The 27,559-nt window shown below is 40.6% G+C and overlaps 1 protein-coding gene across 6 annotated transcripts in view; it reads right to left on the bottom strand.

Moving 5' to 3' along the window:
• LIMCH1 (LIM and calponin homology domains 1) overlaps window positions 1-27,559 on the bottom strand; it is a 206,224-nt gene that overhangs the window by 61,598 nt on the left and 117,067 nt on the right. For 5 of the 6 annotated variants that reach the window (XM_069977568.1, XM_069977569.1, XM_069977572.1 and 2 more), the window contains exons 4-5: window positions 10,361-10,467; window positions 7,808-7,838 (exon numbers count right to left, since the gene is read on the bottom strand). In XM_069977568.1, the coding sequence (XP_069833669.1) occupies window positions 7,808-7,838; window positions 10,361-10,467 (138 nt within the window). Of the gene's footprint in view, window positions 1-7,807; window positions 7,839-10,360; window positions 10,468-18,447; window positions 18,966-27,559 lie in introns of those variants that run through there. The other variant, XM_069977573.1, reaches the window with a different exon arrangement.

The raw sequence follows: 27,559 nt of genomic DNA, 5'->3' as shown, positions 1-27,559 counted from the left end.
ATGAAAATTACTAACAGAGTCTATATAACAAGACATTTGCCTTTGCCTGATATGTTCCCAAAGTGCTATGATAAAGTTTCCACAAGATGTTTAGTAGAGAAGGGAATTCGGATGCGGGTGCGTACAGATGTGTCCGCATCCGGATTCAGCGGCGCTAAAGATCAAACGTCTGGTACTGCATTACCAGCCGGGATGATCTTTTCTGAGACCGGCCGGTCTCATACAAAGTGTGAACATAGCCTTAGACGTCATGGCACATACACAAGTAAAATAAAGCACAATGAGGTTCTACTTTGCACTTCATGACATACTGTAAAAAACGATCAGGTTATTTTAGAGGTAAACATCTAAAATGAAAATAAAGAAAAAAATCTACATCAGGTCTTATCTACAGGGCATAACTATGTGTATGGCACTGGCCCATAAACTCATTATATCCGCAAGACCCATATGCAACCTGTGTGCCACTGGGTGGTGCTTCTGGACAGCAATGTATTCTTTATAAGGGAGATTACTTAAGGCCCTACTACACGGAACGATTATGGTTTAAAAATTCGCTAAAATTATTGAAATGAACCATTATCTGTTCGTGTAATAGCACCCAACGATGAAACAACGAATGAAAAATCGTTCATTTTGGTCTTTCAATATGTTGAAAAAATATCGTTGGTGGTTCGCCGATTATTCGCATATTTGTTCGTGTAATAAGTCGTTTGCCGATAAAACATGTTGTGTGGACTGTCCTGAGGAACGATTAGCAACCATATAACAACGTAAAAACGATCATTCATAACAGGAATTAGTGAATGTAATAACCTCAGAATCGTTCGCTAAAAAAAAATCACTAGTTATCGCCAGCGAACAATTGCTATAGCGAACCTTTGAACGATAATCACTACGTGTAATACGGCCTTAAAATCAGCACCTAAAATTATTGTTAATCGATTGCTAATCATTCGCTGTAATTCCACATTCGTTCGCTCAAGTTCCGCATTTGTTCACTAATCGTTCAGTGTAATTGCACATTGTTCGTTGTTTTGCTGGGATCAGCAGTAAACGATCATAGTAACGATTTCAGTAACGATCATAACTAACGACTATAGTTCTTTGTAATATGGTGAATGATTTTAGGTTAATTATAAACAATCTCGTTAGTGATCGTTTATCGTTAGTCGTTAATCGTTGAAAATCACTTTGTGTAATAGGACCCTTAAAGTGTACCTGTCGTTATAACTTTCAAAATCTAAACCAACAGTAGATGTGATATAAAGCAAGTTTGCAATTCACATTCATTATTTTTTTTCTAGTTATCATGGAGAACACGGCACTTCCTGTTTTATGACTCTTTTTTTCTCAAAGTGTCAGAAAACAGGAAGTCCTGTATATCCCAGGCCATTTGAGAACTCACAGAGAGAAGGCAGTCATCTGATTGATGGACACACTGAGCCGAGAGTCTCTGTACTGGCCAGAATTCCTGTGTTTAGTCTGTTTTTTCAACCAACACCAAAAGTCAAAAAATCTGCCTTCAAGAGGCTGGACCTGGATTTCTGGTAAGTTCAGCTTTGTTTTACAGCATGATAACAACAGAAAAATAATAAAATAATAAATGTATATGGCAAACTTGCTTTATTTCACATCTACTGTTGATTTAGATTTTGAAAGTTATAACGACAGGTACACTTTGAAATGCCATGCAAATGGAACCCACTTTTTATATTATAGGTCTGTTCAACATGGATCTGTAACATGGTTGTATGCATAAATGCTTACATGCATAAAGGCTTTTCCAGAGGAAAAAAATAAACTTTTTTTTTTAAATTAACTAGTTATACAGGATATTTTAAATTAACTAGTTATACAGGCCTTCCAGTACTTATCAGATGCTGTGTGCCCTACATGAAGTAATGTATTCTCCCAAACAGACAAGCTGTTCCTCACTGCCACCTTTGTCCATGTCAGGAACTTTTTCAAGCAGTGGCAAATCCTCATAGCAAACCTCTCCTGCTCTAGACAGTTCCTGACACAGACAGAGGTGACAGCGGAGAGTATCGTGTCTGACTGGAAAGAATATACAACTTCCTGCAGGGCATACAGCAGATCATAAGCACTCAAAGACTTTTTTTGCAAATAGAAGTAATTTACAAGTCATTACAACTTTATTGCACCAGTTGATTTGAAACCTTTTCCCACCTCTGGAGTATCCCTTTAAAGTGATTATACAGCCTTAAATATTTTATTAGTTTATTTGGTGTTTAAACCTAAAAAAGACCTAAAAGAAACAAACTAAAAAGATTCACTTTAAAGCTTCTTAACTTTCCCCTTAGTATCAATAGGGAACAGATGCAGTGAATTCTACCAGGCAGAAAACATGGGACTGTTAGCTCGAATAAGCTGGGTAATTGAAAGGGCAGCTGAAAATACCGTGACACTCTATCCGAGATAGAACGATAAGACGGCAAGTAAAATGATTAAGTACCAGGAAACCTAGGGTCTGCATACCTGAAATGAAAGGTGCAGTACTATCCAGACGAGATGGTGCCATGGGGCTTAGGATAGATAGGCTGGGGATGTCTACAAGGCCTCAAATGTGAAAGAATTTCACACAAGTTGACAATATTAAACAGCTGCTCTGATCGCTCTGTCAATGACATCATCACAACATAATCTTCCTCAGCACAGTGCACTCCTCTAGAGACTGTAACACATGAGGCGGCTATAGGGAGACAGCAGTGCAGATATGACATTGTATTAAAATATTTATATCAGGGTTTTATCAGGATTGTTCCATCTCTAACAATCTACGTCCTAATATTATTCTAACAAGATGGCATAACCTTCATACATACAGTACAATAGTAAGCTATTGCAAAGCAGGGTGTCAAAGCAACACTGGGGCTCCAATCTATCATCCCGGTGTCTTTTCCTCCTTTCATTGATCTCTTAAAAGGGAACCTGTCTCATTGAAAACACAGTGCAATCTTCTAGCATGATGTTACTGAACAGGAGAGGCTGAGCAGATTTAGTTTTGTGGGAAAAGTTCAAGATGACTTGTGATTTAGGCCTTATTCACACGTTCCGTGAAATTGTCCGTGATCACGGACAATTTTATAGCCCATTGCTTTCTATTGAGCTATTCACGCGTTCCGTTTCTTTTTTTTTTTTCACGGATCCGTAATTCGTTCTGTGAAAAAATAGGACATGTCATAATTATTCATATGGGGCCAAGTACTGTAGTCAAGTGGGAGGTCCAACTCAGTCATTGGCAGCTGTGTGTATAACTGTGTATAAAGTTGTCAATAGCCAAGTCAATAATAGGGCAGCACTATGGCTCAGTGGTTAGCACTGTAGCCTTGCAGCGCTGGGGTTCAAATCCCACCAAGGGCAACATCTGTAAAGAGTTTGTATATTCTCTAGAAGTCCTAAAAGCAATGCCGGTTACCCACCTGTAACATCTTTTTTTCATGGTAACTGTCTCTCACAGTGCAGAGCAAAACTGCTAGCTGGCTGCAGAGAGTCCTACCATCAAGGAAATAAAGGGGTAATAATAATTCTCTGTCAGGAAAGTGACATAAAGCCATGTGTAGCCATTTATGCTCCACTGGGAATTCTGTGGTATCAGAGAGCTGCTTAGCATATCCTCCTTCCAGAAATTCCCAGTAGGACATGAATGGCCTAAACATCTCCACATGTCTTTGTGATGTTCTCTTTAAGGAGAAACATTACCCCTTTGGTCCCTATACAAATACAATCAATCAGTTTCTTTTGGATAAAGGCAAAAATCCTTCAGGGATATCACCTGCATTGGCTGAAAAGTAAATGCATCTGGGAACCAAACGTACAGACTGGAAGCTGACCAGCGCATGAGGATTAAAAGCCCCTATGTAACACCTGGCAGACATAGTCTCCCCCCTGTAAAATACAAATTGCAGACAATATGCACCCTACTCACTTGTAATTATGGTGCAATCTTGCAATTCCGCAACACAACATCTTAAAGATAGTAGAGTGTATCACAGGTCTGTCGTACATCCTAGATGAACAAGTTGCTCCATTGCAAGTTATTCCCAGCTTCCTTTTATTTGACCCTTGTCGCAATATTGATAAATGGAGTGTTCCCCTCTTAACCTCTACTTATTGTTACCAGATTGTGAACTGTGCCTGATAAAAGCTCCCAATCTCTAGTGGTTTATAAGAGCAACGTCCAGAACGCTGGCTGAAAGCAAGCACGTCTGCAGCCCTGTGCACAGCTCTAGAGAATCCCGCCATTCAGATACAATACACAGCCATTGGTTCCCAGCGCACAATTATATTCATTAGTGCTTCTCCTGGCATAAATCAACAGAGAATTAGAGTCAATTGGATTAGAGCTCAATCCCTTTGTAAAAACCCTCCTGTTGACAAATGTGAACATTGCTTTGAAAGAGGAAAAAGTCAAATCCAGAATGGAAAGTTACATAGAGAATGACAGCTCAGTCAGGATTCGGCCTCACAGGGCAGAATGGATTTGACTGACGCTGGCTCTGTTTTAGAAATTGGTTTGCCCCAATGAACCCTAAGAGGCGAGTTATGGCACATCATTTAATATGATTTACGGCAAACGAATAATTGCTTAGCTTCTGGCAAGTTCCATTTGTACAGTACTTTTTCTGCTGCCAGAATAGGCGGCTTCTAATCTCTTTCAGATCAGGCACCAGAAGTGTAATTCCTTTGTCAGAAATGCTCTGCCAGAAGAGAAGGAAGCCAGAAAGAATTCGATCAGATGAAATGATGTGCGTGTGAAGTGCCGTCCACCAGAAGAGAAGGGTTTCCCAACGTCATTCCAATTCTCTGACCTCCCTACAAGAATTGCCTTATGCCATCGCTTAATGATAACAAAGAAATGCAAGCAAAAAACCTCAAGAACGTTGTATGTGAACCCTGCCATAGGTGGTGCCTTCACATTGCAGGCTGAATAGTATTTTTTGATAGCCTTAAATATAAACTAACTTGCAAAACTGAAACATTTATCATAAAAGTCAGAGGATTCCCTGAAGCAATTACCCACCAATATAGTTGATGACGGCACCATTACAGAGCATGCTTAACAACCAAACAGGCCAATACTACCCTGTGTAATAGGCCCAATGATTAGCAACTCGCTTTCACTGGCTGATCACTTCTTTTAGGGCGACTTAAAAAACAATTATTTATCACCCAGTGTATGTGTACTATATATGGGCACAGCAGGAGGCATTATTACTATATAGGGGCACAGAAGGGGACATTATTACTATATGGAGGGCACAGAAGGGGGCATTATTACTATATGGAGGGCACAGAAGGGGGCATTATTACTATATTGGGGCACAGCAGTTACATTATTACTATATGGAGGGCACAACAGGGAACATTATTACTATATGGAGTTGCATAGCACGGCATGGGGAGGCCGAAGTTCACTTCTTGCACCAGGGCCCATGAGACATTAGCTACGCCCCTGCTGAAACTTACAGCATAACACAAGCAAAATAAAATGCAGTCGTAATATGCCCATGTGTGGCGCCCCTTGGATACATTCTTTGATTGGTGGGCTGCTACTTCAGCAAATAAACAGACTATTTGAGTATTTGTTTAAGTAACTGCAGCACTGGTGAGAGCTTTGTGGGTGAGGAGTTTGAAGAGGTGTTGCCATCTCAACTAAAATAGTAAAACTTGTACAACATGGCAACAAGATAAATATTTTTGCAAATATACAGTATTCATTTACCAAACTTGCCTCCTTCTCCTGATAAGGCCACTCTTCCCCTTCCATTGTTGACAGCTCGTTGTCTAGATCAGTGCTTCTCAATTCCAGTCCTCAGGCCTCACCAACAGGTCATGTTTTGAGGATATCGCATACAAAGGACACCTGTGCTAATACCCAATGCATTGAGTATAATTATATCACCTGAGAAATACTAAGGAGATCCTCAAAACATGACCTGTTGCTGAGGCCTGAGGACTGGAATTGAGAAGCACTGGTCTAGGTTACCGACCACCACTCTGCTTCAAAAGTTGCTATTGGTTGCTATTAGGGTTAAGAGAACCCAAGTGTGCGGTATTTGATTAGCAGTGGCTGCTGAAGTTGGATAAAGCCCTAAAGGCTGCCTGGAAAACATTGATGTAGCCTATGGCTGTATCAAAAGATGCACACTCAGGTTCAGACAAACTCAAGTATGAGCGAAGTTCGCTCAACTTTAACATATATATATTAAAATAGATATGCACTATGGGGGAAATTTATCAAACAGGGTGTAAAGTGAAACTGGCTCAGTTGCCCCTAGCAACCAATCAGATTCCACCTTTCATTTTCCAAAGAGCCTGTGAGGAATGAAAAGTGGAATCTGATTGGTTGCTAGGGGCAACTGAGCAAGTTTCACTTTATACCATGTTTGATAAATCTCCCCCTATATCTCTATACAGCAACATTATATATACTTATATCAATCCAACCACTGCTTTTAGAATAGAGTGGTGGCTGGTAACCTAGACCACGAGCTGTCAACAATAGGAGGCAAAGAACAGCATATCAGAAGAATGAGGCAAATTTACTCAATGAATGTATTTGCAAAAAAATTTAAAGGGGAAGTCTGGGCAGGGTGATTTTTTGTAATAGTGCCAGTGAGGGGGAGGCTAAAAGAAATAACATGCTCTCACATCCCTGGCTTCAGCGCTGATGCTGCCGGCCAAGTTGGGACCCAGGTCATGACGTGTCAGGTCCGCTCAGCCAGTAAGCAGCCGTAACAGGGTCCCGCCTCATGCACTAAATGGCTGAGATTGGAACACACCTTTACTTTCAGAGGTACCTTACTTGTTACACACACATGGAAATCTGCAGGTAATCTCAAAGAACGTAGTGACTCTTTCACATACAAGTCCCTGATTACATGATATGAATACCTGCAGATTTGTTTTGTTTGAAATCTACAGATAGGTAGATAACATAGGTGTCAACATACCATAATGCACTTTATCCACTGCAGATTTCACGCTACAGCTTTGACGCTCCAGAGTTCACCTATTCATTTAGGCTATGTTCACACTACGTAAAACTACGGGCGTAGTCCGAACCGCAAAACTATGGCCGTAGTTTTAAGGTTTATGCCTTGGCTGCAATATATACGAACTACGGTCGTACAATGCACACTATGCATCAGACAACGGCCGTTGTTTTCACGGCTCCGTGAAAAATGAACATGTCATTTATTTCCAGCCGGTAATGTTCCAACTACGGCTGTGGATTTCAATGCGGCTGTGCATGGAATACTTATTTCTGCAAAATTAAACTTGATTTTGAAATAAAAAAAATTCTGTGTGGTTTATTGGGCTGGGCGCAGTATTCCAAATAAATGACCTGTTTCATTCCGCTCAGAAACAAGCTAGGAAGCAAAATTATACAACGGCCGGAGTTTCACCACTAGACCATATGAGCGTATTTCTACGGCCATAGTTTTAGGCGCACATGTCCGGCCAGGTGAAAACAATGACCATAGATTTCCGGAGTGTGAACATAGCCTTATTATACTGATAAAATCCATAAAATCCGCAGTGGATTAAGTATCTCTGAACGTATTCCTAAGGTCTGATTCTAATTTTTAGTGAACACTGCACGTGAATATACAAGGGAGTCCCATGACTCAAGAGCTCACACAACCAGGAGTCTTCGCTAGAAGATCTGTGGAACTCAGGCAAGATGTCTGTAATTGTGATCAATACTAAAATATACACAACTATACAACACAGACTGCTCATGAACACACTGATTTTTTTTTATAATCAATATACTTACATTTCTTAGTTTTCTGTTGCAATCAGAGATTCTGCAAGAAGAAAATGAACATGGTATTAGACATCCGGCATCAAGCATATTACTAAAATATTCTAAGAGATGTCTAAGGCCACTGTGAAAACAACAGTCATTAAAGGGTTTTACTCCCATTTCCATAAATCAGTACTCACCGCTCAGCTCATCGACAATGCATACATCTCTTTTAAACCCATCCCCTTCCTGTCTGCAAAACCCTCTACAGTGATTCCCCATTATGTACAGATGTTCACAGTCTTCATACAAAAATACAAAGGTGTGTTGTCATTTTAATAAGAGACATTTCAAGCCTTAAATCCTAAATTCTTGCAAAAAAGGCACCTGGAACTCAAGCAATAAATGGGATTTCTAACTGTGCTAAAATTGCATTTTACTATTGTTCTCGCTCTCCCTTTAATAACTGAGGTTTATGTTGAACAGTTAAGGAACAATGCTGAGTAAAAGATTTTCAGTGTATAAATAGAATAATGTTCTAGTTCTCTTCCTGCAGTGTTGGTCTGAATATGAGTTCACCCCATAGTCTGGCAGACTTATGCTCACAGACAAACAGGTACATTGCATATTAGTCCAATTGCATGAGAGCAATTCATCAAACCAGAGAAATTCTTCTGGGGAATAAAATAACTAAACATGCTGCAAGCTATAGAGACAGCCGCGAGGTGCCAAGAATATCTGTGTACACATGCCTATTGATGCAAGGTCAGGAGAAGGCAACTGCTCCATTAAACATCTCATTATAGGATACTGAGATTTTTCAGCGTTGGGACAGAAAGTCTGGTCTGACTAAAGAATAACACACAGGGTATAGTGGTGACTCTATAATTCAAACTGTGGGGGCAACTTGTGGATTCATGTGCAGGCTCAGATTATAAGGAGGGTAAGTAGGGGCATAGGACATAATGCCATCTCCTACTGGTGTAGTGACCGAGCACCTATGGCCTAGCTACCATTCATCAACAAGGTTCTGTGTGACTATAAATAAACCTTACTCTAACCTGTATGGGGTAGTATAAGTTTGTTTATTGTTTTATGCATATTACATTGTATTCATTGTATACACTAAGGTGAAATAGATGTTATAGTTGTTTTTACAGAATCCAGCCAGGTTCACACTACGTATAACACTCCAAACACTCCATTGTGTGAACTGCCTATTTAATGAATAGCGGCCGCATAAAACTGACATGTCAGTTTTTTGTACGTCCGGATGGAATCCTGGCCAGAGCATATACTATGTGTATACACTCCTTCCAGGATTCCCTCTACTCACAGCACAATGTAAGTTTAGTAGTCATCACGGCCGTTGTTGCAAATCGGCAACAACGGCCCTGATTAGTACTAAACATATGTTTTGTGAACATAGCCTCCTAGTGTGCAGAACTCTCATTCCTGGAGTTTGCATAACTGGAACAACAACATTAACAAAAAATAGTTGGGTCAGAGAGGATTTTCAGGCTGACTATACTACCCTACCACGTGACTAAAGAACTACTACTCCCAGCTAGTCTGCATCAACATTCTCCTGGTGTCCCACACTGGGAATACCCTAGAAACAAGTTTAGAGACAATTGTCAGGCTAGGCCTAATCCAATGCTAAACAATGAGTTTATGGTTCTGATAGAGAACTAGGAGCATTTACAATCCCCCCCACTAGGTTCATCTGCACATGCAGTAAGACCCAGAATACAATGCTTAGGCTCTAGATGAAAGCAGATACCATACACTTTATGAATAATGTCCAGAGCACCCCTCCAGTGTGGAGGAAGGACAGGGCATGCACACACCATGTGAGAAAACTGGGCATGGAATGCGAAAACTAAGTCTATGCAGCGGGGGTGTACGACAAGGCAGTTGTCCACTCATCTGCTGTCAGAGCACCTATATCTATGGTGATAGACATGGAGCAAATTTCTGTAAACTATAAAATACAACCAGATATGTCTGTAGTGGTAACTACTGATTAAAAAGACCCATTGGAGCAGACTGTTACAGGCAGAGACCAATCCTGCACCTTAGTTATATGGAGTTTCATATATATATATATATATATATATATACATATATATATTTATTTATTTATATTTAACACCATTGGTGAGATGTCTGGCGCTCTATTGAGAGAGACAAGATCAAGGAATTACAAAAGGAAGCTGTGTCTGTACCCTGCTCAGCATTGCTCCTGGGTGCCTACTTCTGCAGGGAAATGCATGTAGCTATTCACTTGTGTTACACTGCGGGTGACCAGGGGGTGCGGTGCAGGAGAGAAACTGAACAGGACATACTGCTACACCTGTGAGTTTTTCACAATCAGTGGGGTCTCAGAGGTTGGATTTTAAAAGACAAAGTGGTGGTGTATCCTAGCAATACACCACCATTTACAGTAACACCCCTTGTAAGGGAGTTGACCCTTTGTATTAGACCCATTCATTATGTATCTTCCCTGCTTATAACCTATATAACTTCATGGACATTACAAATGGAAAATATGAATAACCATTTCATTATGTAACTACTCACCTGACTGTTGTTCTGTTTGAGTTGTCCTGCAGATCACCAGGGTCAAAAAGCTGCGATTCTTTCAGACCAAGTTCTTTACAGCCTCGTAAGAATAAGGTTACGTTATCCTACAATAAAAAATAGATCAACAATTACTTAAATATAATAATATAAATAATTCTTGTTTTTTTTTTACAATGTATAATACATTGCTTGGATAAAAAATATAGGAATACATCCATTGTATCAAAAACATTTTATATCTAAAAGAATAAATACTTATATAATAAAACAAAAATAGGAAAAATGGTTCCTTTGGTACAATTACTTAACAGCAGGAAGAAGTACAGTGTGTCATAAGAATGACAAAGGTTTCTTTTTTCATTATTTCCTTAGCGATGTAAGCAGCTTAAAGCTTTACGCAACAGGACTAGGAACAGCTGATCTCCCGTATACAGTGTAAGCAACCTTTATGAATGGATAGCAGCTGTCTTTTACAGAAGACATCTATGTGTCAAAGTGGAAATACTAACAAAAGAGTGTATGGTGCCATGCTAAGTGGTGGAGTTGCGTGTTACTATTTTTACACAGTAATAAGAGAGAAAGCAATTTCCAGGTTTATTCAGAAGTTTGTTCCAAATTCCATGAGGAGCCATACAAATTATCTGTTTAACTAGCTATGGAACCAGAACTGTTAGGATATAACGCAAAAATAGCTGGAAAATGTAGTCATGTATTCTATGTAGCATGAAGCAGCAGTAGTTTCGAGCTACTTGGCCATTGTTGGCTCATTTCGCCAACTACTATCTTTCCTGATCACCCCATACACATGAGGGGAGGGGATGAAGGGTCGTTAAGATGTCAGACTTGTCTCCCTGAGAACAAGAGAGTCAGGCAACATGAACGATCCTTGGCTCCCCCTTGATATCACCTGTTGGTGGAGGGTCAATAGCCCCTATACAAGTAAGTTAGTCAGCACAAGTCTACTGCCTATGACAATGCTAAGTATGTTGTTAGGGCAATCTAACAAAGTCTGTAAAAATGATAGCAGTATAAACTTTCCTAAAAGTAAGCAGTTTACGGTATGTCTCTTTTTGTTGTTGTTGGTTAGACTGACTCTTCTCTAGTGTAAATCTGTGTGTAGGACTCTTTCCATTCACCTAATAATACATAAGATCTTGGCTGCATCAGAGCTAAGACTGATAAGTCTTCAAATGGATGGGATGATTATTTTTAAAGAAAACCTGTCAACACTTTCAGGCTATGTTCCCACGCCGGGATTTTATCGGAAAAAGGTGGTACCCAGCAGCTTCTCCATGTCCTAGAATATCCATGACTAATGAATCTCATTCAATTAGGGTGTAGGTAGAGAACTATCAATAAAGACTGGTGGGGCAGGCAGAAGCCGCGGGGGACCACCCTGATGACTTGAGGTTCAGGCAGCATTAAAGTGATGACAATCCCTTCCACAATGTTCAAGAGGAAGGGAGATGGGGCTAACTTGAAAAAGAAGCCATTTCTCCTTAAGTCCCACAAGTGTCTACATGTACTTGATGCAAGAAAATATCAGTAGCTGTTGGACTGGAGAGTATCATCTTCATGATATAATCTGTATATAAGTGAAGATGTCCAAACACAAGACCAGACTAAAGAGCCCTATTATGGAGGTGAACATGTGTATTACTCTAGCTCTATAGCAGCCATAACAAAACACATTCTGCCCTGAAATATTCCCTGTGCTCAAGGGCTCCAATCCGCATGGTTTTATCTTTTTGTTGAATTCAACATGGCATGTTCACATTCTTCCGTGCTAAAAATGAAATCACATTCCAGATGCCATCATCTCTACCCTTCACATTCTTGCCTGTATGAAGACCAGCTAAACATAACCCTGGAGATCTGAACTGCACTTTGGGTGTTATGTTTCCGGAGAACCCGTCAAGTTGTCTAAATAGTGTTGCTTTGAATCATGATTCCTGCTCTGATATTTTATATAGATTACCACCTCAAAAACATCCACATACCCCTGATGTATTCGATGTGCTCAAGGTGTAAAGGGAACTATATATGGTAATGTTAGAGTCTGCAAGCATAGTTCTAGGATTAAGTTCTTTGTGTGAGAAGACAGTTTGAAGTAATCTGCAACAAAATGTTTATACAGAATTTAAGAAGTTGAGTATGTGTAAAAAGATGGACTTGCAACGCGATGGACTTGCAAGCCTAAAAGATAAATATTACATACAAATCATATCATTCAAAGTCAAAAGGACAACAAATATGAAAGATCATACCTAAGGTTGTCAATTAAGTAATATCTCTATCCACCATCTATTTTAATGCTAATACTGACAGGTATGATCATCTTGAACAACCTCTGGAAAAAACTTGGACTTGATACTTTGTTGTTTTAGAGGTTGATTCTCCAGCAATAACTAAATTAGATGGTGCTTATATAATTTTTTTTGTCCCTCCAATGACACTACTCCATAAAAGTGGCATGGTGTGATGTGTCTACCAGTTCATGCATAAATGGTATGTAACTAGCAGTCAGATCATCTCCAATCCCAAGAACTGAGATCAAAAGTCCTCCGAATGCTAAAGCTCAGCCACAATCTGGAACATTCTCTGTGATGGACAGCTATGTGAGGCGTTCAATGTGTTGTCCATGGTGCTGAACACAGAGCTTAAAGTGACTCTGTACCCACAATCTGACCCCTCAAAACTGCTTGTACCGTCAGGTAGCTGCTTTTAATCCAAGATCTGTCCTGGGGTCCGTTCGGCAGGTGATGCAGTTATTGTTCTAAAAAAAAAAAACTTTTAAACTTGAAGCCCATGCCAAACGGGAGTATCTGTGCCCTAACTTTGCACCACCCCTCCGTCCCTCCTCCCCACCCTCTTCATCATTAGGAATGCTCCAGGCAGATTGCCTCGTGTTCCCCACCTGTGTCAGCCCGGCACATGGGCTGGATCGTTAAGGCACCTGTGCAATGTTCAGCATGCAGAAAATGTTTCAGTGGCATTCCAAATGATGAAGAGGGTGGGGAGGAGGGACGGAGGGGTGGTGCAAAGTTAGGGCACAGATACTCCCGTTTGGCACAGGCTGCAAGTTTAAAAGTTGTTTTTTAGGACAATAATTGCATCACCTGCTGAACGGACCCCAGGACAGATCTTGGATTAAAAGCAGTCGCTTTAAGCTAATTATAAAGAAAATGTCTGTGTTGATAACTCATGAAGTATGGTAATCTGATTGTGGCAATCCATTTCTGAGACAATTCTGGCCTTCTTTGATATGCTACATGACCACCTTTACATTGGAAAAATGTGTCCTTGATCCAATATCAAGCCTAAAAGATGGGCCCCTCACCCATTACTTGCTGGGGTATTCAGATATGTCTTTTCCATTTCTTTTCTGGAATAAAAGGATGTCCTGAGACTTTTGACTCCATATATTAATAAGGCCTATATATAAGACTGAACCAGAAATTCACTTACAACTATTTTATATCCCCTGCAAACAATTCACATAGCATATACAGTGAAGCAAAGTGTCTGGAAGTGATTAAAACTAGTCATTACCAAAAGTTACGAAATGGGAAATTAAATACACTGGGTTGTTAAAAAAATTAGCCATCACCTAGTATCAATTATGGTCTGCAGAAAGATGAATATGAACTGTGGTGGGCAGCATAGACCCCTCTAGACCCCCACACTAAAACAAGAAGCACTCCAAGCAGAAAAAAAGCATATTTAAACCTAGATCTGACAAACAGGTTTAACATTCCTGCTCGCAAAGCAAAAAGTTGGCTCCCAGTAATAATAAGATTAGTAGTTTTGGCGAATTATCACAGTTTATTGGCTTTAAATGAAAGCTAATTTGGCTTAATTTGACAGATAGACAAAAACAAGACTTAAAATGCAGTTAAAAGAATCTGTATTCATGTTAATAGCTGAAATGTTTACAAGGCCCTTTGTGTGGCTGCCAATTGGCTGCGATGTGTAAATTTTAACCAATGGATTTACGGAGATGCTGATAGAATAAGGGTTTTTAGTATAGACGGGACACCTCTGTATGGGAGATATCAGAAGTGTGCCTACAGGAGGGTGATCAACATGGTCAGCACTAGGAGCTGAGGTGGCTATTCTGCCAGTTATCACATTGTGTTATCTTTGGGCTGCATTATCCTTACGTCAAAGCACAAACAATGCAGCCCGAAATAAAAACAAACATACACAAACATAGACAGATATGCTTTGTTTTATTGATCCTCTATCTTTCTGTTCAGATTAGAAAGCTACAGTATCTTATTTAGAATGTCAGCAATAAAAGAAGATGTATAGCTGCTATAAGCTAGGTATTGAGCAAGAGACGTCAGACCAGATTCGATCTGATGGACATCCACAATGATTTCATGGCTGTATAAAGAATGCTATAACCCAACCCAAAGGCCGTTTCAGTTCAGAGCATCTATATACACCTGGTGGGAGACTGCTGCTGGGAACATTATGTATTGGAAAAACTAGAAAACCTGCTACTCTACCACCCTGGAATACATGGCTGTGGTATGGGGAAATGCATATGGAGCAGTGATCGAGCATGCATTTTGTCATTCCAACAGCGGAACCAGGGATTAAAGTCCTTTTACACAATAGCCAAACAACAAGATTGAATGGACTGGGCCATGTGATTGATCAGAGGATTATGAGTGCAGTCCTTTAGTCTCATTACGTCACTCGTTTCCCTACAGCAATGTATGGCCAACAAAAATAGGTCAGCCAACAAGCAAGTATTTTCCCCCTTCATCTGATAAGATGGCCAAGGTATCAGGCAATAAGACATGTAGACTCCAAAACTAAACGTGGCTTTAGAACACATGGTATGGTAGTGGCATCAGCACAAACAGTCCATACTGTATAGCATGTAAGCACACATATCACACAGTGTACAGTGGAGGCCAAAAGAAAACTCTTTATGTCTCTACTGGGTGAATGGTGGCCTATAGATACCCTTACAGTATGTGCCAGGCGCTTTCTTGGTCTGTTCTGTATATAAAGTAATGTGAGTGTATCACTTCTGCTTGGTAGGGTATTATCTCTTAGGACCAATACACAGCCCTGATGAAGCTACCCGAAGAGAAAAGATGTCCCATTGAGGTTTCATTGCCCAGGTACTCTTAACACAAATAAAATATCCAGGAGTGCGGATCTTGGCGCACAAGCTGCATACCAAGTGTCTCTTCCCAAAGGCAGTATCGTCATGCCAGACATTTCAGTGTAGATCAGGACTGCAGATAACAAGTTTTCTTCCCGAAATAATGAGGTTTGTGAAATATTTGTCAGCCTACCGCTTGTGTTTCTCGGCAGATGTAAAATATATTATAGAAATAGATCTGGATAAAAGCATTAGTCCTGTTCCTTTGTATGGGTTTTACTGCGATCAGAAGGATTATCCTGGGGAATACTGTTCAGATGGTATCAACATATTGCTGTATGTATGAATGTGGTTATCAGACAAACATGCTTATATTAATTTAAAGGGGTACTCCGGTGGAAAAAATGTTTTTAAATCCACTGGAGTCAAAAAGTTTTACAGACCTGTTAATAAAACTTCCATTTAAAAATCTCAAGCCTTCCAGTACTCCTCAGCTGCTCTTTTCTTTCCAGTGCAATACTGTGCTCATCTCAGGAACTGTCCAGAGCAGGAGAGGTTTTCTATTGGGATTTGCTACTGCTCTGGACAGTTCCTGACATGGACAGAGGTGGCAGCAGAGAGAACTGTGTCAAATTGGAAAGAATACCCCACCTGCAGGACATAGAGCAGAGTACCCCTTTAACATTGATTAAAGACATTTATACATCTATGCCTACCTACTTGATCAATAACAACTATTTACTATTCGTTTCTGAAATATCATTAATGTGGCGTCACTTTTGCAGACATGGCTGCCTGCTGCTCCAATGTCTATGTCAATGAGGTCAATCTATAGGCAATGTTTTTGGTAGATATTTTCTTGTTGGTTAGGTTCACATTCACACCAGACCGATTTTTGTTCATAATATAGACAGAAAAATATGTCTGTATTAGGGTAATGTGAACACAATCTAAAGGGAAGACCTAGATGACAGAAACAAGGCTGCTTTCTTCCAAAACCAACACCACACCTGTCCACAGCTCAGCTCTATTCCTTACTATGGTGCCAAGTTGCAAGGCCTGACACCTTTGTTTTGATGCTGTTTTTGGAAGAAAGCTACCATGTAAATGTTTACATACACATCCATCATCGGTGTTACCGCATCTGTGAAATCTGTCCAAATACTCACAAATCAACCCCCAAAATATGTAGTGTATTTAAAGTGCTACACTTTCAGACTAAATCTCCTTTAAAGGGTTCTGCTCTATTCATTGCTATGGGACTGATGGAAATGTACATGTGAGTTCTTATAGCAGTGAATCTATCATCAGTCATGCAAGTGCACTGCCACTCTGTTCACAGGGGGCATTTAGGAACCTCTGTTCTCTCTATCCGGTGGCTGGACCCCAGTGATTATACTATGTTGTAGATAGGTGATAAATTACTGTAGTGGTAAAACTTCAGTATTTTTTGCCATAAATCCTAATGGTAGACTCAATAGCTTATTAGACCGTAATGTAGTAGATTACATTCTGGACCAAAACGCGTGGGGGAAAGAATAAATGTGGTAACATATTGTAATGCAACAGTAACCAGCCCTTCCCATAAAACATAAATATATTGTTTATCTAGTTGCTTGTGGTGATGCCAGGATAACAACCAACATGGTAATTATTACCACACCCCAAAAGGTGTCAGGCAGCATTCCTAGACTTCATGGTGGCACAACTGATTAGGTTTAGGTACAGTTACCGTGGTGTTTTTGGAGTGCATTCTGGCAAGTAATATGTAATATGAGATCTTTAAAAAAAAGTGAGCCATGGGTGTCCCATTGTTATAAGTAGGGATATGCACAATAGTTTATGCTGCAAAATGTGGTATATATTTTTGCCTGTGCATAATATCAAATACTACTGAATTAAATAACAGGCGGGAAGTTTAGTATGCATACGAGCGGCACAGAAGGGGACTAATCCACATAGTAATAATACAAATGGTAAAAGAGAGTGTCAGAAATCTGAGGCTACCCTTAGAATTTTTGCCAGATCACGTCCATACGTACATCATGCGTACATACTAGCGAGAGGATTGTACAGAATTGGAAAAAAAAAGTGTGTCTTTCTTTTGGAAATATGACAATTCCTGTCAATGGGTTTTAGGTCTGGTTTTACAGCTCAGCTCTATTGAAGTCAATGGGGCTCTGTAAATGTGACAACAGGTGTGTTTTGTAGTTTTTATTGTTATATAACCCCCCCACACACACACAAAACAAATATTTATACAATGGGCTGCATTAGTTGTCGTTCTGGATATAACAAAAATAGCGGAGGAATATATATGTATTAATAACTTAATGGAAGAGGATAACTCAATGCCTTATAGGTTACTAGGTACATGTAATTTGTATATTTAAGGAGAAAAATGCACATTTAATAAAGTAATGAACACTGTACTGATAAACATGGGGTTAATTGTACAAACTATGAAAAGTCTAGCTGCATTTCAGCTGATACCCAACAGACCTGCAACTCAGGTTACAGCTGCCTGGCACCGTCTCCCGAGATCATCTTTAGTGCTGTATTCTTCCAGAGTCCTCAGACTGGCACGGTTTCCTTCCTAGAGATTACCTCTCATAGCTCCCTGCTCGTAGTTCACACAATGCACACTGGCTGTACAAACACAGGAGCTACCAGAACACCCTACCAGTGAGTACAGGCTGCCGCCATCTTTGAAAAACATCTCTTGGAACACAGCATGTATATAGAGATAACATCGCCATGTGACTAGGACATTTGTCAGGGTCTGCGATTAGGCGCCACTAAGAGTCCATCAACAAAAGGCAGAAATGTACAAGAGAAATAGCTACTAGACTGGGCAGATTTGACAGAGCAAACAGCGATTTCTCCTTTTTTCATTAATTATAGTAATATATGAACCATCAGAAAAAAAATAATAATAATAAGATATAAATTATCTTACATTTTTACCGCCAACATACTGCATAGTCCTGTAAAATAAATTTTAGATGTGTGCAAAAAAAAAAAGTAATACAATAAAAGCCAAAACAGATGAGGATAGAAGACCACTGCCCAAACAATCCTGTAATCTATGGGCTGCTAGAATTTGCCACTGGTGGGAGCACTTGTTTTATCCTCAGTTTTATAGCAAGCCATGGTAGGCCCACCTCCATACAGGCCACTTGTGTATATTTCAGATTTCATAGAAGATCCAAATGGAATTTATGGGTCGGTGCCCATTCGGGGGGGTATGGGAATTTGGAGTGATGTTATATATTTGGGAATGGTCCAATAGGGGCCAGGAAAAAAGTGGAATAAAATGGAGCTTTGAGGGGCAACAAAGTACATGTGGGTAAATTAACCTCTGAGAGTGCAGATTTGTGGTAGATATTATGGCATATGGGTTAGAAAAAAACAAAACAACATCAAGTGCTAATGTGCTGGGGTGTATCTGCCTAGATTTTCTGGCCACTAATATTCTCATTTTTGAACATTGTGGGGGAAATTTATCAAACATGGTGTAAAGTGAAACTGTCTCAGTTGCCCCTAGCAACCAATCAGATTCCACCTTTCATTCCTCACAGACTCTTTGGAAAATGAAAGGTGGAACCTGATTGGTTGCTAATGTAACTGAGCCAGTGTCACTTTACACAATGTTGGATAAATTCCCCCCAGTGTCTGTGTATGTTTTTTTCTATTTATTTATTCTACTGTTGTTTGTATAGTAGATACTATTATCTATTCTGTAAAAAAAAAAAATATATATGAAAACCTTTCAATAAAAAAGTTGATTAAAAGTCAACACCTCTTCCTTAAGTCCACCCTATGTACAACAGAAACTTATCGCATCAATCATGTGTTTTCTGGAAAGCTGGCTACCGGATGTAAGTGGAGGATAGAGTGGCACAGATTGGAATTCGGATTGTATATCAACTAAAGGTCTAGTCACAGTCATGCACAGTGTCAAGTTTGCAACCCTGTATAAATAAAATGAGATAGAAACGCTATTAAAATATTTCTCAATGTGCGCTATCTAGCAGAATAAAGATTGTCCAGTTTTTACAGCCAAAATTGTGCATGATTCAAAACTGTTCAGTATTATTTGCAAAACGATTTCTGGAGTGTGATAACATTAGCTTAATAAATAGGTTATAGTCACTAAATTCTGGAGAAGAGAGATTCTCATCTCCTCTAATAGGAGTTATACTTGTCAGACACGGCGAGTTTAATACTTTTGCAAAGACATTCATTTAGCAAACTTGCCTCCTTCTCCTTATATGCTGCTCTTTCCATTGACAGCTAGGTCTAGGTTACCAATCACGACTCTGCTCTAAAAGCAACGGTCTGGCTGGTGTATATATAGCAATAAAATGTAGATGTATTAAGATTAGAGATGAGCAAACCGGGTTTGGGTTCGAGTCCATCCGAACCCGAATGTTTGGTATTTGATTAGCTGGGGCTGCTGAACTTGGATAAAGCTCTAAGGTTGTCTGGAAAACATGGATACAGCCAATGACTATATCCATGTTTTCCACATAGCCTTAGGGCTTTATCCAACTTCAGCAGCCACCGCTAATCAAATGCCGAAAGTTCGGGTTCGGATCGACTGAAGTATGCTCGAGGTTCGCTCATCTCTAATTAAGATATTGTGTATATATACGGTCTAATATATATAAATATGTATACTATAGCTATGTATACACCAGCCAGACCACTGCTTTTAGAGTGGTGGTCAGTAACCTAGACCAGTGCTTCTCAAACAGTGAGGCACCCCCTAGTTGTTGGTGAGGCACAGCTGGGGAGGCAGTTTTCACAAAAATGAATATAAGCTGCACAGTTCTTTCCCTGGCTGTAACAATCTCTGGTTTAGGAACAGTATTGACTCATTTTATACTTATTTAATGTTTTACGGAGATTAGGAGACAAATGAAGGCTAGACTGAGCAATAGTTTTTATTTTACCATGGTTGAACCATAGATTGTGAGGCCTTGGCATCCTCTCGGCCTGTCTAGTGAGGCCCAGGTGTTACTTGGCTTTCATTGGTAAGTTTATTCCAATTGCTAGATTTGAGTCAAGAAAATTTCTTTACTAAATTTAGGAAAATTGGCTTCTACATCATTTTTTAGTTTGTTTTATTTTTTGTCTTTCTTTGGATCAACAATCCAGGATAATAGGAAATTTACAAGTCCATCTTTGTAATCCATGGACTTGTTAAGTCCTACAAAGAAATTCTTTAGGATTCCATTAGACCCAAATTTTACATGACATTTTTGGGCTGCAAAACAACACCCCAAAAACTGTTGCATGTATATTTTCGCTATTGTTCCAGCCTGACCAAGTTAAAGGGATACTTTGGGCAGGAGCCTTTTTTTTTTTAGATCTGCCCAGGATGGGTTGCTTGAAATGAATAATGCAGACTTATCTCCCTGACTCCTGCCCCCTACTGGTATCTTACCCTGCTTTGTGTCTGTTTTCTAGACATGTTGTAATGATGTTGCAGGCCTGCCCAGCCAATTAGCAGCTGCAGGGGTGTCCCACTTCAGTTGATGATTGGCTGGGTGGGCCTGTAATGTCACGACAACAGGTCCCAAAACTGGCCACACAGCAGAGACAGAGTGGTACGATGACAGCATGGGGGGCAGGAAGGTGTGTGTGCTTTATTATTTTCAAACAACCCACTCCCGGGCAGACCACAAAAAGCTAAAAGCTTTCAGTTCTATTCAATAGACCTGCGATTAGGCTGGGATTTGTGTCTGTAATATGGATAGAAAAACATGCATGTAACACATTTGTGTAAAACCTGCCTAACGTGTAAGAAGCTGAACTAAATTGGAAGATACAGTTGAGCTGATTTACCAATATGAGTACAAAAGAAAAGTAGAGCATTTGCCTATAGCAAGCAGTCAAAGCCAGTTGCCTTTTTATTTTTGCCAATTTTACTAAAGTTTCTCTCTCTCTCAAGTAACAGGTCACTGACAATTTACACTTAGGTAAAACCAAATACAGGTATCTATAATGGGACCAGAGGCTTTGTATAAACCACCCCCTATGTAAAATCAAGAATATTTACATGAGCAACTCAACAGGTATCAGCCGACGGTGGCAACGTCCTGCTACACACACACAATTCAATGATCTGGCATCCAGTAACCATGCATCTCAGTAAATGTAGGGGCTGGGTGGTCTTGCGATGCAATTTAAATTTCATTACACAACGCTCCTAGGACACATCAATCGAAAATGTTATCACTGTTTCCTCCAAACAACAAATTCCTGGCTTACACATCTGCATGACGGATCTGTAGAATGGGACAAAGGGCTTTTTTTTTCTACAACCCACACTCATTTATTCCCCTATTATCTTTGTACCAGGCACAAAAGATAAATCCTCACTGAATAGACTTGGTTATTTGTTTCGCTTTATATAGGAATAAGATTTTTTTTATTTTTAGATTACACATCCAACAAGATAAATGCATTTTGCTTCTCCTCCACATATAAAACTGCAAATACTTCTATTGAGCTGTGCAAATCCAAAGATTATTACTGCAGATTTTAGTAAAAACTGTACCCACATGAAGGGTCATGCAAACAAGGACACGGGCAATCTGAATTGGAGGTTAGATCCATAATATCAGTGCATGCAATAGTCAGTATAATTTTATTAAATCGGCCATGTTCGACAGGAGTAGTGTTAAGCAGACGTGCCAAACAGTGCAGGAGCAGACAATCCTGAGGAAATTAGTATCTGCCTCATAAAAGTTTTTTGCTTTCCTCCAGATCAACACAGTAGTGAGGTTAAACTTGAGAGACTCTTTTCTCTTTTCAACCAAGTTCACATCCCTTTTAAATAATATCTGTGGCCTTACAGACATGGAAAGTACAGGTTAGGCTGTGTTCACATGTGTCAAAGCTTTCCATCGCAGATTCCGTCAAGGTGATAGAAGTCACAATGCAGATGTGAACAAAGTCTAATTTTGCTTTAAAGGACCCTATTGACCTTCAATAACGGATGGCCAAAGATCATTCAGCGTCAGATATGTCTCCTGCCCGCCACTTGTCCACCCCATACACAGGAATATTCGGCATGGTTGAGTGTTCCTGTGTTCTCTATGGGGTGGGGTATCTTTCTGTGAACAAAGGGGTCAGCCGTGACTTTCTATCATGCTTGACCCCTACCACTACTGACATCATCTTTTGGTGGTTGTTTGGAATGGCCCCATACACCTTAGATTGACAGCCGAATGCGCCATGTGCGGTGGGTTCGGCTGTCTAAAGGTCCATTGATATTACCAGATCTTCATCCGTCCATGTTCGCAAACGAGTGCCGTCTAGCGAGATCCGCCCTTGTTTGCAGTGCCTTTAGACGGCACAACTAATCGAGCAGCCAAGCGACTGTATAGTTTGGGTGGCCATTTAAATCTTTTGCTATGGGCCACACATCCACTGTTTACACATGAAGATGTGCGGCCAATAGTGATAGTTTTTAAAGCCTGCACAAAAGATGCGGTCGGTTGAGGAGCGGGCATTTTTTTTCTGCTCCTCAGCTGATCAATGTCACTTTTACATGGGTCGATTATTTGTCGAAGGAGAATTTCTAGCAACACTCCTGCTTAATAATTGGCCAGTGTGTGGGGACCCTAAGGGCCCTAATACACGGAACGATTATCGTGCGAAAAATCGTTAAATCGGTCGAATGTAAACGTTCTGTGTAATTGCAGGCAACAATCGAAAAATCGTTCGTATGTCGTTGATATAGATCTGAACCTAAAATTATTGTTAGCTAATCGTTTGCTGTAATTCCACGTTAGTTCAAGTTCCGCATTTGTCCACTAATCGTTCAGTGTAATAGCACATTGTTCATTGTTTTTCTGGGATCAGAAGGAATAAAGGATCATAGTAACGATCATAACTAACGATTATCGTTCTGTGTAATATGGTGAACGATTTCAGGTTAACGATAAACAATCTCGTTTGCGATCGTTTATCCTTAAGGGTACAAACCCACACACCGTATACACAGCAGATATGCAACAAATACGCAGCAAATACGCAGCAGATTTGTTGGTACAGATTTGATGCTGTGTTCAGTTATTTAGATATAATCTGCTGCGTTTTTGCTGCGTATTTGCTGCGTGTTTGCTGCGTATTTGCTGCGTATCGCAGCAGTAAATACGCTGCTTATACGGTGTGGGTTTATACCCTAAAAATCGCTCAGTGTAACAGGTCCCTAAGGGTAGCTTCACACGGGCGGGCTCGCAGCGAGATTCTCGCTGCGAGCCCGGCAGGTCCTGTCAGTTCCCATAAACTACATACTTGCTGCGGACCGCAGCGAGTATGTAATTGTACCGCGCTTAACCCCTTCTACTCCCGCCGACTCCCCCGCTGTAAGCCCCTTCTACTCCCCCCGGCGTCCTGCTCTCCCACCCGGCCAATTAGTGTGTTGCCCAGCCGCAGCCACTAATTGGCCGGACGGGAGAGCAGGACGCCGGACCCGTGCAGCAAGGACAGGTAATGTATGCTGCTTACAGCGGGGGAGTCGGCGGGAGTAGAAGGGGTTAAGCGCGGTACAATTACATACTCGCTGCGGTCCGCAGCAAGTATGTAGTTTATGGGAACTGACAGGACCTGCCGGGCTCGCAGCGAGAATCTCGCTGCGAGCCCGCGCGTGTGAAGCTACCCTTACACTCCAGATCTAAGCTCCCATAGACACAGAAGCGGCTTCCAATCTAAGTATCTTCCCACTACATCTAGGAACCTGTAACCTAATCTTGGCTGCTAGTAAGACAACAGCTGCTTCCATCCACAACCACAAGACGACTAACAATGTGCAAACGCTATTAATAGCTTGTAAGCTAAAATGGAAACCTTACCAGCAACAAGGTGCTGAGATACGTCCATTAGTGTTGAAGGCATTAAGAAGATTTCCTTCAAATCCTTAAGATCCCTGTATGTTTAGGAGGCAGTATAAAGAAAGAGGGGAACATAAAATACTTTATTGTAAATGCTGCCAATTTTACTATAACATTTTATCTCTGAAGCTGTGTTACTATCTCTGAAGTCATTCCAAGGTTAACATGTCTCTAACTGTAGCAAGTCTAATCCTTTCCTCCGACAGTGAGCTCTGAAATAAGAGCAAAAGCTCAGATCTTAGCGTCGGAAATTCACTGTATTCTTTCCAAGGAAATACACTTTTCCATGGCCAAAGAGGGGCACTTAAAGGACAACTCCGGCGCTGATAAAAAAAAAAAAAAAAACTTAACTGAAGCTCCAGTCCGTGTCTTCATTTTTTTCTTCAATTCCTGGTTTGGGCTTTCCCAAGATGCACTTTGTCTCCAGTGATGTCTGACTCTCTAGAACTGTTAGATGGTTTACAGCTTGTTCAGCCAATGAGAGCTGAGTCATCTGACAAAGGGAGGTTGGCCTAACAGGGCTTAGACCCGCCTCCCTCTTGATGATGTAATTGTCACAAAATGGCTGCCACAGAAAAGCCTGGGGTCAAGAGTCATTAGATAAGAATGAGTATTCTTCACTTACTGGCGGGGGTTGAGGGGGGGAAAGGATAGGGAAGGGGGGCATATAGGTGATTGAAGCATATTACAAATTTATATAACTTTGTAACATGTTTCAATTACTGGGAAAAAGCTTTTCACCGGAGTTGTCCTTTAAGACGACTGCAGATAAGACATACTTCTATTATAGCATTGCATTTTATGGCAGACAGGACATAAGGAGTATCTAATAGTTTATCTTCCTGAAAGTGAATAGAAACATGCATAGGTGTAACCGATATTATTGGTGACTTTTGATGTAGAGATCATTTGCTTTCCCATGTGACTGCTACCATTGCATCACCTATAGGTACACCCCTAGCAGGGCCGGACTGGGACTGAAATTCAGCCCTGGCATTGGAGGGCACAAAGCACCATTTGCTGTCAGCACCTAGAAACTATTGATATATTGCTGCCCCTATATAAATATGATAAATTTCTTATGCTTCGCTCACCATGTTCCTCCTGTGTCCTCCTGCAGTGTCTCCAGTTCCCCCACTGACCGCAGCCTCCGCCAATTCTGAGACAAGCTCATCTCAGTGACAGCCGGCTTAGCCAATCACTGACTGAGATGGGACAGCAGTATGGTCAGTGTTTGGCTGAGCAGGAAGTAGAGGCGGTAGTGTACCGCTGTAGACATTGCAGGAGGTCACGGGAGAAACGTGGTGAAGAAGCACAATATCAAAAGTGCCGGAGTACCCCTTTAATGTTGCACCTAAGTTTCCTGACCCTCTTAACCCTGCCCCTCTATTAAGCACAGCCTCTTGAGGGCTGTGATTTTCAGACTTACAAATCCTCCTGTTATTATGCCTGTAAGGAGGTGGGGTCTGCTGTGATGCTGTAGAGGAGGAATATCTGGCTGGATGGCTACACTGCTACGCTGCTCTTCCCCTGGATTATCGTGTCTGCACTACACAGCCTTCTGTAGCCAGTGATTTGCCCAGCCCAGCCAGAGGAGACCAGTCCACTGAGCACTGCAATGCCTCTGGCATTTGCCAGAACTGCCAGATGCTCAGTCCAGCCCTGCTCCTCGGCCACTGTCCTCCATGGGCTCTATGGGCAGGTAGGTTACAATGTTTTCAGTGTCTCAAGGATACAGGTTACAGTTTTCTTTCTGGTTTATGATTCCCTAGCTTGGATAAAATTGGCCAATCCATTGCCATATTTGGAACTTGCTTATTGCAAATCTATAATAATAAAAAGTAAGCCAATTCTCCCATCTTAGGGCCCTATTCCACCGGACGATTATCGTTTGCATAATCGTTAACGATTAACAATCTCAAACGACTGCTATTGTGAAAGACCTGAAAACGTTCACTCATTTCCATGGAACGATAATCGTTACTTATGATCGTAATTGCGATCGTTTTTTCTTCGCTATTTATTCGCCATTGCGTTCGTATCTATTGCGAACGACCGAACGATGTCTTATTCAATGCGAAAGATTTGCGAACGTTTTGCGAACGAGCAACGATAAAAATAGGTCCAGGTCTTATAAAGCGATCAACGATTTCTCGTTCGGTCGTTAATCGTTAACTGCATTTCAACCGAACGATTATCGCTTAGATTCGAACGATTTAACGATAATCTAAACGATAATCGTCCAGTGGAATAGGGCCCTTAAGGCCCTATTCCACGGAACGTTTTCGAACGATTATCGTTCATAAAATCACTCAAACGACCGCTCGTTAACGATATTCGTTCTGTGGAATAGCTGTAAACGAGCAAACGACAACAGCAAAATAGTCGTTGAGTCGTTCACTATTTTTTTTCAACATGTCGAAAAAAAATTGTTGGTCTTTCAACAATAATTCGCTAATCTTTTCGTTGAATAAAAAATCTTTCAGTCGTTCTTGAAATGTCTACCTACATTTCCCCACGTTTTAAACGACCATGTAACGATGTAACGACCGCAAAAAAATCATTACACTACAGATATCGTTCACGTTCCCACACGTATTATGTGTTATCGTTCGCTTAAAAAAATCGTTAAGTGCTTGTTAACGAGCGGTCGTTGGAGCAAGTCTATGAACGATAATCGTTCTGTGAAATAGGGCTATTACTCTATAAACCAGCAAATCTTTAAGTCAGTGAATCAGGAGGCACCATTTTTGTATTACAACCTCACAACTTGGTGTAAGACATTAGCAGTTAGCAGAGCAAGAACTACTGTATGTGTAGGGTCACTTTCAGTGACCCTTTGAGAAAACATAAGGGAGTTGCTTAAGGGCATATTAACAAGTGCACTTCACCTTCATGTTTCCTTCCAATAACAGAAACACATACCAGGAGAAGGACAATAGAAAGCCATTCCTAAAGGAATTTTCTCTCTCTCTCACTAGTTGAGAACCAATCTAATTTTTGGATACACGCTGAAGGGATTATAGAGGTAAATTACTTGGCTTTGCTTGTTATTAATGAGTGCTTCCAACATCTACAGGACAAGGCGACGTGCACCCATTACATTATGGCATTTACGTATTTCTGTTTACATTGAATCAAGTCAGAAGATGTCATTGTTGG

The sequence above is a fragment of the Dendropsophus ebraccatus genome, chromosome 7, assembly GCF_027789765.1.
Source record: "Dendropsophus ebraccatus isolate aDenEbr1 chromosome 7, aDenEbr1.pat, whole genome shotgun sequence".
Classification (NCBI taxonomy): Eukaryota; Metazoa; Chordata; class Amphibia; order Anura; family Hylidae; genus Dendropsophus; species Dendropsophus ebraccatus.
Note: the sequence above shows the minus strand (reverse complement) of the source record. Positions and strands in the feature narration are given on the sequence as shown.